Consider the following 18272-nt stretch of genomic DNA (forward strand, 5'->3'; position numbering starts at 1 on the left):
ATTCTTTGAAAAGAGGCTGTATGCTAAACCAGGAATTCACATGGTTCATCTTCCAGTGGGCACTTGGCTTTTTACGCCAATTATTAAATTTGTTGGAGAGCTTGTCATTTTACAGATAGCTTTCTCCTACCCCATTTCATCTTTCCTATGCCCTTAAAGTCTTACTCCTTTGCATAATGTCAAAAGTACCACCAGTACAGCGCAATAACATTCATGCAATAAGTAATGTTCAAACTGAAGCAAGAAAGCATCATTCGCAGTGAGGCAACAGTGACAAAACAACGGTGCAGAAATTCCTATCCAATCCAGCCAGCCAGCTGCGTCACATCACTGCCTATACTGCACGATCAGACTTTATGACGAAAGAACACAAAACTCACCTGCTCTCAGATGTGCCACCCAAGCTGGCAGCTGAACCACCGACAGGTAAAAGTCCAGCAAGGGAACGGTGGGGTGTGCCCTGCTGAGGCTGTGACTTACCAGGGGGATAGGAAAATGCGTGGCGTACTGCAGGTGGCGCAGGAGGTCGTAATTCGATGGGAAAATCAACTCCCGCGTTCTTTCTCTCTTCAGCAGCTTCTCCCCATTGACTGACATCCTTCTGCCCAGGGGAGGGTTGGCATTCTCACAGGGCTCTCCAGGCATGGGAGAAAAGATCTAAGTCATGTAAAACAAATGGTGGAGGTTGTAAATGAACGGGAGCCAGAACGCAACACAGCCCTACATCGAACTCGCCAGACACCCAGTACCTTCTCCTCCTCGTTTAACCACTGAGCAAGATGTCTGAACCGATGCTCTTCATCACCACAAACATCCTATTCGGGTCACCAGGCATCTGTCTACAACAGCCCCATAGGAAAGATGAGAAAATGACAGCCACATGCATGAGCCCAGTGACAATCCCCCAAGGACCAGTCAAGTTTCAGGAGGAAGGGACCATCCCTCCAGGGGCTGCCCTTCCTACAAAGGCAATGATGAATTCAACTGACGCTTATTTAAATGATAACGGTAATGATAAAGTGAGCACAAAGGTCTGAGTCTGTACTCCACTTACGTCACTTCGTCGAGAGTTACACACTGAGTGAGGTCTGCGAGGAAGGACACTCGGTAACAAAGTGGAGCTAAAGCAGACAGACATAGGGCCAGAGGTTTGCCCCAGAGATGTCCCCAGGCTGGATACCCAACACCACCAATAGCCAGAGTTGAGTGGTGGGCTGGTAGCAGACAGTCTAAGCATTCCAGCACTTGGAAAGCTGCAGTTTAGAAGGTGAATGCAGGACTGGGCACTGGTGCACCTGGTTGAATGCATATGTTACCATGTGCAAGGACCAGAGTCAAGACCCCAGTCTCCACCTGTGTATGGGGGGGAGGGGACACTTCAAGAGCGGCAAGAGCAGGTCTTCAGGCGTCTCTCTCTCTTTCCCTATTTTCCCCTCCTCTGGTGAATTCTATTTCTAGCCAATAAATAAGTAAATAACTGAAAATGAATGCATGCACAGCGATCAGCACAGGCAGCAGCTCAACGTGAGCGTCTCAAACAAGCGACAAGACAGTGAGCCGAGAGGACAGGAAGACAGGCGTGTCATGATGTGCAAAGGAGGCAATGGGGCCCCACACGAGGATGAGCTGGAAGACGACAACTGCATGAGATGAGTACTGACTGGTGCCCGGGGGTGGCATGTGGTCGGGTGGCACTGTGTCACAGCTGCACATGCCATTCCAGTACACTGGGGGAGCAACGGAAGTCGGAGGCAAGCAGGGGGCAGAGCGGGCAGGGAGGAGGGGTGAACAGTCAAGAAGAAATCGAAGGCTGAACCTACTGGAAATTCCGAACCAAAGTCAGTTTTAAAGTCACTCTTGTCTACTTCATCAAAAATGTGCGTGGCGGCTGAGTCGACACCCATATGCGCCATGAGCGCCTGCTCCTGGTGATTACCAGAGAAAGAAACGCTCACCGTCAGCAGTTGCAGGTCATGCGTAACTGACGCTAAAACATGACAGTGACATTCTTTTTAATCATTGCAGGTATTATCCCCTACTCCTTGTCTTTCTTTTTTTGTTGTTCCCCCTTCCCAAGATTTAAGATATACATTGCTTTGCAAATTCACTTTCTCTGACCTCAGCTAGACAGTTTACCTTCCTTTGATATTTTAAAAGAGGGAAGCACAGCAACCTGCTGGTAACAGAGATGCTCATCTTTCAGCTCTCCCTAATCACATGCTCGCGTTTCCTAAGAAAAATGGAAGAGTGTACCTAAGGTATATGATAGCTTGTCAAAGACTAGAAAAGAAAAGGCAGGAACAGGTAAAATTTACTTTTAGCACTTTACACCTTCTACTGTGAGTAAACAAAGTATTTTCACTGGAGAAACTGTTTGGAAATCTTTGCACCATTTGGTCACCAAGTTATAACCATTCATAGTGAAAGTACAAACTGTGGTCCTCTTAGTACAATTTTAGTGTCTGCTTTTAAAGTACAGTCAGTTTTTAAAATACCGCAGCACATGCTTAAGCTCTCACAGAACCATCAGGAGATCTTGTTCCATCCAGAGAATCTGTCACAGTCTCTCACTGTTTCCTGCTATTTCCCATTATAGCTTTCATGCTTTCAGCCTTGAATTTTTCTGTAACTATATGGAACGATGTCCAAACTTTCAAACTTGGCAGAAAGCTATGAAGTCACGCTCACATTTTACATTAAGTTCTGGAAGAGAACAGTTCTGAGATATTTGAAGAAAATATTAAATGTTGAACCAATTCAAATGAAAATGCTATGTTGGGACTAAAAACATTCCTTCCATTATATATATGTGGGAAAGAAGCTGGGGGCCGGGCGGTGACACACCAGGTTAAGTGCAAAGGACCCATGAAGAACAAGGACCCACGTGAGGATCCCGGTTCAAGACCCCGGCTCCCCACCTGCGGGGGGGGGGGGGAGAGTCACATCACAAGTGGTGCAAGTAGGTGTCTGTCTTCCCCTCCCCTCCCAACCCTCTCAAATTCTGTTGTATCAAAAAAAAAAAAAAATAGTTACAGGAGGAGTGTTTTCATAGTGAGGCACCAAGCCCCAGTGATAACCCTGAAGGGGGGGGAGGGAGAGAGGGAGAGAAGAAAGAGGGAGAGAGAGAGACAGAGAGAGGAAGAGAGAAAGAGAGAGAGACAGAGAGGGAGAGGGAGAGGGAGAGGGAGAGGGAGAGGGAGAGGGAGAGGGAGAGGGAGAGGGAGAGGGAGAGGGAGAGGGAGAGGGAGAGGGAGAGGGAGAGGGAGAGGGAGAGGGAGAGGGAGAGGGAGAGGTGATTGAAGGTGCAAATGCTGTGTGGGAGGGGGCAGATAATCCTTTGTGAGGAATGTAGTTGTGAGGCCAGGCAGTGGTGTGGCTGGTTAAGTGCACCATGTGCAAGGACCCCAGGTAGCAAGCTCCCCATTCCCACCTGCAGAGGGGAAGCTTCACCAGCTGCGGCAAGTACTGCGAATGTCTCTCTGTCTCTCTCCCTGTCTTTCCCTCCTGCTCTTAATTTCTCTTTGTCCTGTCAAATAAAGAAAAAATAAAGATCCTACAGTTCTGTCAATGTCTCCTTTCTTAAATAAAAAAAAAGAAATTGTAAAAAAAAAAACACACACACATTTAAATATACTACAGTTAATTTTTGATACACACCCAAGCATTGCTACTATTATTTTATAAATATTTGAATGAATTATAAAAAAAAAAAAGAAAGAAAGAAAAGAAAGAAATAAAAAAGAGATTTTAAACGAGGGAAAAAATGGCCACCAGGAGCTGTGGCTTCGTCATGCAGGGAGGGAGCCCCAGAGATAACCCTGATGGCAATAAGATAAAAATAAAATATTAAAAAAAGAAGGAAGAAAACAGAAAATTCAGCTGGAGTATAGAGCTAAAACAACACAAGTATTGAGGTCCAACTTTAAAGACAAAATGGTAACTAGAAATAAATGAAATTAGAACTGGTAAGATAACATAATGACTTTGGAAAGGACTGTCATGCCTGAGGCTTTGAGGTCCCAGGTTCTGCCGCCAATACCACCATAGGCCAGGGCTGAGCAGTGCTCTGGGCTCTCTCTGCCTCTCTCTCTTTTCTCTATGCATCTCTCTCCCACTAAAATAAAATAAACAAAATTTTTAAAATGCGATGTATAAAATTAGCAGCACATAATTCCAACCCAAGGAAAAATTTTATGACCAGTCAGTCCTTCATTTAATAGTTTTAGTTAGCACATACAAAAGAATTCCCAGAAGATAATGTGCAAGACCTAAACTACAGTTCAAGTGTTGTTCTTGAGTGTGGTGACAGGAAATTAACTAAAAAGCAATCACCCCCCTTGCCGCCGCCTCCACCTTTCTAGATGTTGGTCCCCACGGAGCCTCCTGTGGAGGCCACTCCTAGGTCATACCTCCATTTTCACGTCGTTGTCCTTTGGGTAGTGCTCTTCTGCATTCTCTCCTGCTGGCGACCGTGGCCGAGTAGAGGCAGTGATGGACAGGTCCCCCCGAGATATGAGGGTGCACATGTAGGCATCGTGGGAGAAGACGTCGTGACGGATGAACTCGCAGAAAAGCAGCACCAAGTTCACAAACTCCACCTTTTCACATTCACTGTTGGGGTCGGCTGCAAGGAAACAGTTTCAAACACAGAGTTCAGTGCCCTGGCTGAAACCAGGGCTGGTGACAAAAAACTGAACAATGCTTCCTCAGCTTTTATAATTCTCTTGTGAGGTTAAAAGGTTTGGGGGAAATGTACTATGAGGCACTCGTACAAAAGAGAATCTCATTGTAACTGGAAAAACAAAACAAAATAATAATAATAATAATAAAAAACAGTGGGTTAGAGGGCTCTGAACCCCAGTTCCACTGGAATCCAGAACTTTTGTGACAAGGAACCACTGTTTTTGCACCATTACTGTGAGGGAAGAGGTCCAGGAGAACACCTGAGGAAGTCAGGCACTGTTTCACACTTATTGGAGAGAGAAGAGAAAAAAGGAAGGACATTCATAAGTGGAATGCAGAGAATTGAAACCCAAGAACCTGAAGTATGTAGTCTTATAACCTCAATAAAATAAACAATGAATGGAGAATTTTAAAATGAAAATAAACTATCTAGAAGCAAACCATTTTACTTACACAATGAGGGAGCTTGCGTATCTAGAAACCTTAGCAGGACATTCTGGAAAACAGGCAAACTAGATCCAGCAAGGGAGGCTGAAGAGATGGACTCCTTCTCATCTAAGACCTCTGATTCACCACATCTCTATGATTAAATAGAAACAAGCAAAGTTTGTTAGAGAGAGCCATAACGGTCACAATGGAGCGTGAATTTGTTAGGTTTTCAGTAAGCATCTAAGTTCTCAAACTACGTGAAACTGGCTGAGATCACTGTACTCAGATGAAAATCGTGACCTCAAATACACAATTTCTAGAAGTTGGAGAAAACAGCGCCACAACACCTCCAATGATTTTGCTCACTATTCGCAAGCACTGCGCTCCACAAGCTGTGCACTGCTCGGTCAGGTTGCCGACTGACTACAGAGCACAGCACTACAGGCTCCTTATCCCTGTGCAAAACTGCTAAAAGCAATTTGGGTTTATGTTGTTGTTTGCCTCAAGAGAATTAGATATTATTCTTTTTTCCCCTTTACTGGAGGGATTGAGAGTTTACTGTCGACAGTAAGATACAGCAGTTAGTCCATGTGTAACATTTCTCAGTTTTCTGTATAACATTCTAACTCCCTTCCTAGGTCCTTCCTCCACCACCATGTTCCAGGACCTGGAATACTTCTCAGTTATGAGAAATGATGACTTCACTTTCTTCACTTCATCTTGGATGGAACTTGAAGGAATCATGTTAAAAAAGAGATAAACCAGACAGAAAAAGAAGGGTGAATATGGGGTAATCTCAGACAGAAGTTCCGAAGATACGAACAGAAGGGGAAAAGCAGGGCAGAACTTGCACTGGATGTGGTGCATTACACCAAAATAAAGGACTCTGTGTGTGTATGTGGTAGTGGGGGTTGGGGGGGGGGGGTCAGGTCCTGGTGCAAGATGGTGGAGGAGGAGGATCTAGGTGGTGGGCTAGAGTTTGCAGGAAACTGAGGAATCTTACACATGTACCAACAACAGTACTGTTGGCTGTATGCCATTAATCCCAGTTTAAAAAACTCTCTCATTTATTCACATTTCATCAATAAAATTGATCATAAACCTCTTGGCATCTCCATAATTCATGAAACACCTCTAGAGAAGGCAGTTTCTTCAACATCCTTTTTTGTATTTCTTTTCTAAGATAGGGATTGGGGGGGGAGGTGAGGGGAGAAGGAGGGAGAGGGAGAGAGAGACAGAGAACATAGCACTGAAGTTCCCTTCAGTGTAGCGACAGGGGATGGGAGGTGGGGCAGGCTCAAATCTGGGTCACATACATGGCAAAACAGCACACTACCCAAATGAGCTAGCCATGGCTCATGGCTTCTCTGCTGTTAAAGACAGACGAATAGGAAGGAGTTCTGATGTAATCAAACTTCATTTGCTAGTCTTCATGATCCTTTTGCTATGCCCCTCCTCATGATCTATTCATGACTGGCAAGATATTATTTCTTCAATCCATGCTTTCTTTACAAAATGTCTTCTTCTGGAAATGATGCTTAGTATTTGTCTTAACACGTCAGAGAAAGGCTTATTAGGCATTAATACACTTACATCTACCAAAACCATAAAGAAAGAGCTATGTAACCGCCTCTGAAAGATTCTGCATTTGTATTCCTATCCTGTGTGTGTGTGTGTGTGTGTGTGCGCAATCTCCTTATAAATAGGTAGAATCGTAGTGAAACACTTCCTTTTTCACAATTATAAAATGAACTATGTGATTTGCTTTGTTTTTTATATTTATTTATTCCATTTTGTTGCCCTTGTTGTTTTATTGTTATAGTTACTACTGTTGTTGTTATTGATGTCATTGTTGTTGGATAAGACATAGAGAAATGGAGAGAGGAAGGGAAGACAGAGAGGGGAAGAGAAAGACAGACACCTGCAGACCTGTTTCACCGCCTGTGAGGGGATTCCCTTGCAGGTGGGGAGCCAGGGGCTTGAATGCTTTTTTTAAAAAAAATCAGAACACTGCTCAGCTCTGGCTAATGATGGTAGTGGAGACTGAACCTCAGGTTTGAAAGTCGTTTTTTTTTTTTTTATTAAACAAATGATCATTTTTTTAAAATTTATTTATTCATGAGAAAGAGAGGCAGAGAGAGAAAGAACCAGACATCATGCTGGTACATGTGCTGCCGGGGACTGAACTCAGGACCTCGTGGTTAAAAATCCAGTGCTTTATCCACTGCACCACCTCCAGGACCACTTGAAAGTCTTTTTACATAACCATTATGTTATCTTCTAGCCCGAGATTTCTTTTTAATGCCAGGAACTCCAAGACCCAATTTCAACAGGGGGCTCTTTTATATTTGAACAGTGTTTTCCTGACATAAGGTAAGAGCTGTCTTTGACAAATACTCTTCCTGTCTTACTTTTCAATAGCTTGCTAGGAAGCAGGTGCTTCCTCAGAGGCACCTAAGTGCTCACCCCTGTGTGCTACAAACATTCCCCAAGCCTAAAGGGCACAGGACCCAAGGATGAGCAAAGTGGCAAGGGCCTGTCATCTAGCTTATACCTAGAGAGGGTGGCTGGGCACCCGGCAACATATCAGCAGGAGGAGGGATATAAAACAGCTGTTGGGAAGAGGGTAAGGGGTGTCATCAGTTGCAAGGAGGGGAAGAGGTGCACCTTCCTGCAGAGGCGACACCATTTCTGCAGTAGAAATGGCGGGACTCAGAAGGCACCACTCAGGAGCAGCAGCATGAGCAAAGGCCCGGTGGCAGGAGGAGGCTGGTGGGCTGACAGCAGCTGAAGACAGGACCTACAGCAGCAGAGAGGCCTAGGACCTGCAGGAGGAGCCATGATAAGGTGGGGACAAAGACTCTGGGGGTAACACCAACTGTCACCACTTTAAAAAGGCAGCTCTGACTGCTGTGGGATGAGGCAAGCCAGCCTGCGCTTAGCCAGGTGGAAAGGCATGAAGGGCCTGGTTGGGCCTGAAGCCCACCGGAGTCAGCTCCTCCAAAGCTATCGGGCAGGAATGAAGGCTCACTGAGAAGTGCTCCCTGCAGCAAAAGCTAATGTTGAAGAAGTTAGCTTTTATCCCCCCATTGTTTCCCTTGTTGTCATTACTGTTATTGTTGTCGTTACTGTTATTGTTGTCATTGATGTTGTTGGATAGGAGAGAAAGAAATGGAGAGAGGAGGGAAAGGCAGAGAGGGGGAGAGAAATATGGACACCTGCAGACCTGCTTCACTGGGATCCTTACGCCTGTCCTTGCGCTTTGCACCATCTGTGCTTAACCCGTTACGCTACCGCTTGACCCCCCCCACCCTCCGTTAGCTTTTTTTAAATCCCTCTTATAATCTGCTTCTAGGACTTTGATCTCTCTGGGGCTAGAACCCAGTCTCAAAAATCAATATGTGGCCATCACACCACCTTAAATAGTTCCAGATCCACTACAGCATTAAAATTCATAACACTATATTTTATATACAGGCTGTGTGTAGACATATCTGTATAACCATATAGAATACAAAATGTATACGTGTATGTATGTGCATGTTGACCTCATGAAGATGTCTTTATTCAAAGTCAGATGTCAGTTATATATATAAATATTTATTTAGTATATATTTGGAGTATAATTCTTGGCTCCATCCATGAGAGGAATCCTGCCAAAGAACCCTGTGAATCTGGCATTCAACCTTTTTCCTTCAGAAACAAACAAACAAAAAACAGGTGAGGGTGTAGTGAGGGAAAAAGACTCATCCCAGGGCCAGGTGGTGGTGCACCTGGCTGAGTGTATGTTATATATAGTGGAGGTAAGGACGCAGGTTCAAGTCCCCAGTCCCCAGCTACTGGGGGAAAACTTCACAAGTGGTACAGGTGTCTTTTCTCCCTCTCTATCTAGCTCCCCCTTCCCTCCCGGTTTCTCTCTGTCCAGTAAATATAAGAAATAAAACCGAAGACATATTTTTTTAAAATTAAAAAGAAAGGAAAGCAGAAGACTCATCGCCGGAAAACGCTTTCCCCACCGCCAGCAGGGGGCGCATGCAGTGGACCTACCTCGGCCTCGATTTCCGCCTGCCTCTTCTCCAGCAGCTTGGCCACCGCCATGGCCCTGTGCTTCCCGGAGCGCTTACTGCTCACTGCCCATTCACACAAGAGTGTAACCACCGCCTCGTCGTTGGGGGCGACCTGGCGGCCAGAGAAAGGGACAGCAGTTATTTCAGTGGTGAGTCCAGAAGCCAGCCGTGAGCCATGGAGTAGCTATAGCTGTAGAGGACTCTTCTTACATCACACTCACCCTTCTTTATATATATATAAAGAATATATATATATATGTATATATATATACACATTTTTTTAAATTGGCACCAGGGTTACTCAATGACTGCACCATGAATCCACTACTCCTGGTGGTCATTTTTTCTTCTTTTTTTTTTAACTGATCTATCTGGGGTAGGGGCAGGAGGCACAAGGGCTGAAACCCTGGTCCCAGAGCTTGGTAATATGTGTACGTAAGTCATCAGCCAGCCCCATTAGAAAAATTATAAAATGCTCCCAAAGTTTATTTTCTTTTTTACGAGGCACAGGGAAGTGATCCCAGGACCTCACTGATGCATGATATGCTGAGCAAAGCCCCAAATTAAAAAAAAAAAGATTTATTAATTTATTTTGAGAGAGAGGGAGAGAAATACACACACCAGAGCGTTCTTGGTACATGCGAAGCCATGTACCAAGCTCATGACTTTATGCTTGAGAGTCCAACATTTTATCCACTGTGCCAAACCTAGGCCACAGCCTAGTACTTTACTCTTTATTTCTGTTTTAAGACAGAGAGGAGACACACCATGGCACTTGCTCTAGATGCTCCCGGGTGCTGCTGAAGCTTAAGGACGTCACACTCCCGGGGCAAAGGGTCTACCAGGCGTGTACTGGGTAAGGTGGCTCCCAGCTTCTGCCATCAAATTCCTCTAGTCGGTAAAGTGCATGACCTCTACCTTTATAAAGATGTTAAGTTTTCCCCTGTATTGTAAAAATGTGCTATTAAAAGAATGAGCAATTACTTCCCCATGTGGTATCTAGAGACACATGAATTTGCCAACAGCAACAGAAATAAACTGTCACTAAGACTTTATAAAAACTATAGTGACTGTGGTTGGGGTTACTCTAGAGGCAGAGAACTTCAGCAGTGGGTGTGGTGTAGAACTGGAGCAATTAACTCAATCAACGTTAAGTAACAGGATCTTAGAAGCCAGAAATGCATAGAAAAGAACTTCTTTTCGCAGTTAGTAATATTTTACGGAACTCCTGATGTTTTAGGCGAATGTTTCACACCTCTTCAGAGTGTCTCACATCTCACCCACAGCCACAGTGACAATCTCCCTGCACCTTTCCGCCCTACACCTACCCACCCCCACTTCTCCTGTAGCAACCTCCAATCTGCTGATGGTCAGTTCCCATATTGAGCGAATTCACCAGGTGCTTGCAAACATTGGCAGATTTCATCTGCTCTTTCCCTTGAAAGAGTATATATAGTATATATATACTCTATATTATGTTTCTATAATATATATATACTATAGAAATATATATATATATTTCTATAGTATATATCTATCAGGGTTTCCTCTCCAAATCTTAACACCCAAACCTTTGCCGTTGTACATCATTCTGTAATGAACATAGGTGTACAAACACTGTCTTGAAAAAAAAAAAAAAGATACTTCGGTACTAGATATAATCTTTGGAGTAGAATTGACACACACAAAAAAACCTCTCCATATCGGTTTCCATAGTCACCAGCATTTGTGCATTTGTACAGGGTCCCCTTTCTCTGCACCATCAGCTGCACATACTGCCTGGGGACATGGACATGGTTCAGCTGTGCAGCACGGGACCTAAAGGCACACAGCCCCAGAGCAGGTATCTTGCTCCCTATCTCCCCTCCCCTCTCAACTTAACCCTAACCCTATAGAATAAAATGGGGGGGGAGAGATGGCCACCAGAAACATAGGACTCAAGCCCCAGTGATAGCCCTGGAGGCAAAAGGAAAAAAGAGAGAGAGAACTCTCCCCCTCTCCACATATTCTCTCTTTCTCCCCCCCCTTCCCTCTTGAATTCTCTGTCTCTATCCAAAGTAAATAAAGTAGAGAGAGGTGCACACAAGGGCTGGTCCTTGAAAGCAATGTTTGCCCTCTCCTCACCAACCCATGACAAACTATACACCAAGGAGACAAGACGTGGGCCTTATTCCACAGAAGCTCTCCTAGAGGGAAGCACAGTGCCTCAGGGGCGGCGAGGCACATCTGGCCAGAACACACACATCTGGATCTCAACCTGAAGCAGCCTGGTCTCTCTCAGCCTGTCACTACGAGGAAGCAAATGAATCGGAGCAAAGGAGGACAGTGAGGCTGAGCTTTCAAAATGCAAAGTCTGATGACAGGAATTTTCTTGTCTTTGTATCAGCCTTTCCCATAAGAAGGTCTAAATCCCAAAAATCTTTTTTTTTTTCCCGGGCAGAAAGTGTTTTTCAATACAGGCTGGATGCTGAAAGTGCCCGGGTTCCTTTCTTTGCAACAGATCTCCTGCCAAATGGTGACACTCTTTCTGAGTGCTGGAGCAGTGGGAACTGAGGAACTGGCAGCGTCTGAGCTGACTGTTAAAGGAATAGTACAGCATTTATTATAAGCTGCATTAGCTTCTCAGACACTACTGGGAAACCAAGACACACGGCACCAACAAGAAACCAAGGTCCCTCTGCAATATGTGTAATTACATATTTATTTACTTGATCATCAAGCTTTTTATTCATCTTTTGTTATTTATAAAGTGTAAGTGGTCCAGGAGGTGGCGCAGTGGCTAAGGCACTAGACTCTGAAGCATGAGGTCCTGATTTCAATCCCCGGCAGCACATGTACCAGAGTGATGTCTGGTTCTTTCTCTCTCTCCTATCTTTCCCATTAATAAATAAAATATTTTAAAAATAAATTATTATAATTCAAGATAATGTCCTATTCAAAGCTCCTCCCCCAACACATACATACACACAAACACACAAGTTTCGGTCTACATTTTAAGTGAGTATGCTATTGTCAAAAATAAGACAAACATCTTTGTTTATCTGAGTTTTTTATTTTTTGTATGTTACCTTATTTATTGGCTAGAGAAGAGGGAAGGGGATGGCAGGGAGAGAGAATGAGAGACACCTGCAACACTGTTTCACCACTCACAAAGCTTTCCCCCTGCAGCTGTTAACTGAGGGTCTGAACCTAGATCCTTGCCCACTGTAACATGGGTGCTCCACCAGGTGCGCCAACACCCAGCCCTGCCAATCAGCCTTTTTTTCTTTGTTTCAATGTTTATTTATTTATTCTCTTTTGTTGCCCTTGTTCTTATTGATGTCGTCGTTGTTGAGACAGAGAGAAATGAAGAGAGGAGGGGAAGACAGAGGGGGAGAAAAAGACACCTTCAGACCTGTTTCACCACCTGTAAAGCAACTCCCCTGCAGGTGGGCAGCCGGGGCCTCGAACTGGGATCCTTATGCTGATCCTTGTGCTTTGCACCACGTGCACTTAACCTACTGTGCTACTGCCCAACTCCCCATCAGCTTTTCTACAGGCCAGTTGAAAGACTGCCCTGACAAAAATGTGTTCCGCATGACAAAGACCCTCATAGCTCATGGCCCCCACACATAGGAGCTTCATTCATCCCTCCCCCTGCCCCACATACACAGTTCCACAACACTGTCACTCCTCCCAGAGCTACCCAGAGCCCAACTTCCATTCATTTTCCAGATACTTCCTCACAAGTTAATTCAGATGAATTGTCAGCAGGCTGCCATGACTTCAAATAGATGAAGTGAAATGCAGTCTAGTCCTAAAAACGCAGTCTCAAAATATTAAGACCCTTCTCTATAAGGCAATCAGTAGCTGTTAAGTTTAACAAGTATGAACACATAATGAATTTCCAGGCCATCTGGTAGTTCAAGATGTGAACTAAATGCAGCCCTTGCCTTCAGAAAAATGGTGACTAGATGGGGTAGGCACGCACAGACATCCACAGTGTGACTGCATCAAGAAAAGCAGGAAAACTAACTCAGGCCACTTTCAACACGATAGGAGAGAGATGACTGGAGGCATTACTCAATGTCCGTTTGATAAAGTGACTTTACTCCTGAACAACAAGATAAATTGCAAAACAAAGATGAACACACAGAAATAAACTATAGTGTAGGATGAACAGTAGAACCCCCAAAAAAATTTAAAAAAGAGAGAAGGGGGGCATGTTTTAATCCCAAGAGCTAGATATATGCTGCTTAAATAGCAAGAGGGCCTCTGGTTGTCCAGTGAAGGATCTTGAGATAGGGAGATTGATTTTCCTAGACTACTGAGGGGCACATATTCTCACGGGGATGCTTGTATGGGGAGGAGGTAGACAGGCACATTAGAGGAAGAGATGTGACAGTGGAAACAGAAGGCAGAGTTGGGGAGACATATGGAGATGCTACACTGCAGAGCAAAGGGCCACATGCTAAGGAAGCAGGTGACCTCTAGAAGCTGGAAAAGACAAGGAAACAGAACTTGCCCTAGAACTTCCGGCAGTGTGGTTGTGGATGTGGCCCAGTAAGTGGAGAGAGAGAGAGAGATATCTCTCTCAGGATGTGTCTGTGTGTCTGACCAAGCTAGATTCCCTGCACTGTGTTCACACGCCATGTGCGAGTGTGTGTGTCCCTATTATAAAATAAGTAAATCTTCGGAACTTCCAGCAGAAATACTGACCAATAAACACTTTGATTATAGTCCAGTAAGATCCTAACCTCCAAGAGTATGAAAATTAATCTGAGTTGTGTGTTCAGCCACTAAGTGTCTCATAACTTGTTACAACAGCAATAGGAACTTCTAAGTGGTTTCAAGCAAACACAAGGAAGTCGGAACCGTGGCTGTGGTTGCAGGCATTCCAAGGACAGAGGACTGGCAAGACGAGTGACAAACATAAAATGGCTGCAAAGCAGAGTCTGGAAGGGAACGTCTGCTCACAGACTGCAGAGGGCCGGTGTGAGGAAGCAGTAGCTCCTTTTAGTCATTGCCTTTTTCATTCACTCAGTGACTAAGCGCAAGAGCCTGCCAGACTCCCTTACAGGCACCAGCCATAAAGGGATTCTCATGTATTAGTCGACAGGAATAAAACCAGGTTCCGTCCCTTTGGAAGTAATTCATATTCTATAATGTGAGTCTGGAAAGGATTCCTGCTATTTGCTCCAGTGATTCAGGCTGAGGTTATAGTCGAAGGAAGTCACCTTAAATGTAAAGACCTGAGTGTTCCTAACACCCAGGGAACAGGCCACCACCCTCTCCCCCTCCAGACCCAACCTCAAGTGTTCACAGTGTTCCCCCTCTGAAATGCTAAAGTCACACGATGGGTCAAATCACAGAGGACTCGGCAGCCTTCAGAAGACGGAGGTCTGTGCAGCCAGTTCTCAAGCAAGAGGGTTTGTCTCATCAGTAGAACACTGAGAATTGCTTTGTTTTTATTTCTATTTTTCTGCAGGCAAGTTCTGACATTTTTTGAGAGCTAACTGAAGCTGTATAAATAAGAGGCAGATGGGAGAAGCTTGCGGGGGGGGGGGGGGGGGGACACAGGAAAGGGGAGGTCGGGGATATGACTCACAGAAAGCCCGAGGGGGCGGAGGTTCTCAGCCCTCAGACAAGCTCAGCTCTCTGCCCACCATTCTCTCCCTCTTCTACGGGGGAGACTGTTCTTCCTCCTGGGCCCAGAGGGGTTGCTGGGGATAGCATCACAGTACCTCAACCTCTTGATTTTATGGTTAACACTCCAAACCTGTAAGTCTGACAGACAAATCTGGACTCCGGACAGTTTTCTGAGCATAAAGAAAATCTCTCTGAAAGGCCCCTATTAGTGGCACCAATCAATATGCAAGTTTGGATGCTCAAAGTGGCCAGCCACAACCAAAGGAAAACCTCTGCTTCTCTTCTGATCAAAAATCTATTTCTCAGAAGAGGCTTCCGGCAGTACTGCTTATTCTAGTCACTGCCTGGTCTCAGTAGTTAGAACTGACCAATGCGGACACATGAGAGGTTCTTGGTCTTAAATATAAAACCCATGGTTATGTCCTGTTGAATGAAAATCCAAAATATCAAACAGCTTGGCATGGATATAATCATGCTGACATGATGATGAGGATAACTAGGAGTGTTTATGCCACCCGAGGTCAAATACTGCAGTGAGAGTTTCTAGACTGTGTCTTTTTAACTCTGTTTCTATGATTTGGTTTTGTTGTCGTTGTTTCCTGGGTTTTGTGCCTGTGCAATTCCACTTTTCTTAGGGGAGGGGTCTGTGCCTTTTCATTTCAGACAGAGGAAGGGGGAGGAGAGAAGTGAGAGGAGAGATACCGCAGCAACACTACTCCACTACTCATGGAGTCTCCCTTTGTACCATGTCAGGCTGGAGGCCCAAGCCCAGGTCCCTGTTCATAGCAAGATGTGTGCTCCACTGTGAGCTATCACCCAGCCCCAAGTTGATGTTACCATCCTGTTCTACACACAGAGAAGAAAATCAAAGAGGAGAGATGATGAAGACCACTCAGATCATTAATGGAGCTCTTGCCACAACATGAATACTGAGATGGGAACTAATAACTAAAGAGAACATAGGGAGAAAAGAAGGGGGGAAAAAAGAGAGAGACAGAAGGGGAAGGGATGGGGAGGGGAGCAGATCCTGGGGTGGGGGAAGAGGCTTGGAAGGCAACTCTATCACTTTGCAGAGTAGATGGGGGCCCCAGAGTGCATCCCAAGCTTCTCAGGACTCACCTGACTCCACCTTTGGTGACTGAAACCTCAAGAATATCCTACCCCTTGTGCTGTGCCACTTAACACCACATAACATCTATTTTCCACAACAAAACTGTCCAAGTGCCAGTTATTAGCCTCACATAACAGGGCAGGGAATGAAGGAAAAGGTTTTTGTTGTTGCTGCTGTTGTTGCTTTATAATAGGACAGAAAAACCGAGAGCAAAACGGAGGCAGATAGGAAGAGAAAGACAGACAACTGCAGCGCTGCTTCAGCACTTGTGAAGCTTGCCCCCTGCCAGTGGAGACTGAGGTCTTGAACACGGGCCTTTATGCACAGTAACACGCATGCTCAACTGGGGGCACCACCGACCACGCCCACTTTTATCTATTATTTACTTATAGTTTTGCCAGCCTGGATCCTTACACATGGTGACGTGTGGGCTCTTCTGGGTGTACTACTGTTCAGCCCCTAAAGTATCTCAGTTAGAAGGAAGAAACGGTCTGAAGGGCCAGTGACAAGCAGCTTTTCCCACTGCCAATGGGTTTTTATTTAACAGTGTATGAGGGCAAGAGACAAGCAGAGCGTCCCACTAGCATCTGTGGAGCTGGGGCTGGGACTCAGGACCTCACTCCTCTAAGACTTCTGCTCTACCATGGAGCTCCCTCCAGTTCACACTCAACAGCAGATGCTAAGCAGTTGCTTGTAACTTGTAACCAACCACATAGATAAGGAAGAAGGGGAGGAAGGGAGATAAGGAGGGAAGGAAAGAAGAGAAAGAGGGAAGGAAGAGAGGGAAAGAAAGGAGGGGGAAAAGAAATGCGGGGGGGGGAGAGAAAGGAAGAAGTAAAGAGGAAGGGAGGGAGGAGAGAAAAACAGCAGAAAGAAAGTGAGGGATAAAGAGTCCTGTGCACAGAGACTGCAGTGGGAGAAAAGGACGTGACTTTGGAGCTGGGCTGTAGCGCAGCAGGTTAAATGCAGGTGGCGTACAGCACAAGGACCGGTATAAGGATCCCGGTTCGAGCCCCCGGCTCCCCACCTGCAAGGGGAGTCGCTTCGCAAGCGGTGAAGCAGGTCTACAGGTGTCTGTCTTTCTCTCCCCCTGTCTTCCCTTCCTCTCTCCATTTCTCTCTGTCCTATCCAACAACAACAACAGCTATGACAATAATAACTACAACAAGAGCAACAACAAGGGCAACAAAATGGGGAAAATGGCCTCCAGGAGCAGCGGATTCGTAGTGCAGGCACCGCGCCCCAGTGATAACCCTGGAGGCAAAAAACGAAAAGGACATGACTAGATGGCCAAGAGCCTGAGTGCCAGCCGGACACACACTATATGCACCATCTAGCCAATGCTGGTGTTCAGAGCTGTCGGTTTCCAACCACAGGCAGCAGTGGCCATAACAACTAGAAGGAGTCCCCGAGTGGGTTCTGAGTGTTTTGGATGCATCCTTAGAAGCAGGTGTTGCTCTCCCCATCTGACAGAGCAGAGGTCTGAGGTTTGGGGCTTAAGAGGGCCCCCAAGGGTGAAAAGACAAAGTGCAGGAGAAGGAGGAGGCTGAATTCCAAAGCACCACAGAGTTCCTCTCCTCCCCCTCCCCCAGGAACAAGATAGCTGGAAGAACAGAAACACTTGGGGTTCCAGGAAGGCTCTCAAGTGGCCCCCAGAGATGCCAGGCAGCTGCCACCTCCCTCCCAGGGGCCAGCCAGGTGTCTGACCTATGGACACACATGCAGGCAGGCAGGCAGTGACCGCTCGGGAGCAAGTCAGCAAGGACTCCTCTCTGCCTCTAACACCAGCTAGACTGGAGGTCTGCGTGAGGCAGGGGCTTGTTTTTTCCATGACTTTCTTTTCAACATCAACTACACTGCAAGCCACAGAGTACATCCAACAATCACTTTTTTTTTTTTAGTTTTTTAAACATTTTTACTATCTTTTATTTATTTATTGGATAGAGACAGCCAGAAGTCGAGAGGAAGGGGGAGACAGAGAGGAAAAGAGACAGAGAGACACCTACAGCCCTGCTTTACCACTTGCAAAGCTTTCCCCCTGCAGGTGGGGACCAGGGGCTCAAACTGGGTTCTTCTGCACTCTAACATGCGCATTCAACTAAGTGCGCCACCACCTGGCCCCTCAACAGTCATTTTTAAATCTAAGAGTAATATTTAAGAAAGAGAGAAACAGAGACATTTAACTCAGGGAAGAGACAAGGTGTTTGAAGGGGAAGGGGTTAATATCCTGGACACACAGATGTGATCACTTAATAGGGAAAACCAACCAATTCACACCAACCAGAGGTATTGCCTCTCCTAACTTCAAGAGTTGGGGACTCTGGCCCAAGACTCTAAGTTGGCAGTCATTCTGA

At 45.6% G+C, this 18272-nt stretch overlaps 1 protein-coding gene across 12 annotated transcripts in view; it reads right to left on the reverse strand.

Annotated features, from left to right (window-relative positions):
• The window catches only part of MED12L (mediator complex subunit 12L), a 300870-nt gene that overhangs the window by 207692 nt on the left and 74906 nt on the right, over positions 1-18272 (reverse strand). For 8 of the 12 annotated variants that reach the window (XM_060197499.1, XM_060197496.1, XM_060197495.1 and 5 more), the window contains 5 exons: positions 9160-9291; positions 5137-5263; positions 4410-4624; positions 1821-1925; positions 481-657 (listed from right to left, as the gene is read on the reverse strand). In XM_060197499.1, the coding sequence (XP_060053482.1) occupies positions 481-657; positions 1821-1925; positions 4410-4624; positions 5137-5263; positions 9160-9291 (756 nt within the window). The remainder of the gene's footprint in view (positions 1-480; positions 658-1820; positions 1926-4409; positions 4625-5136; positions 5264-9159; positions 9292-18272) is intronic. The other 4 variants (XM_060197504.1, XM_060197502.1, XM_007533943.3 and 1 more) reach the window with 1 other exon arrangement.

This window comes from Erinaceus europaeus, chromosome 9 (genome assembly GCF_950295315.1).
Source record: "Erinaceus europaeus chromosome 9, mEriEur2.1, whole genome shotgun sequence".
Taxonomy (NCBI): domain Eukaryota; kingdom Metazoa; phylum Chordata; class Mammalia; order Eulipotyphla; family Erinaceidae; genus Erinaceus; species Erinaceus europaeus.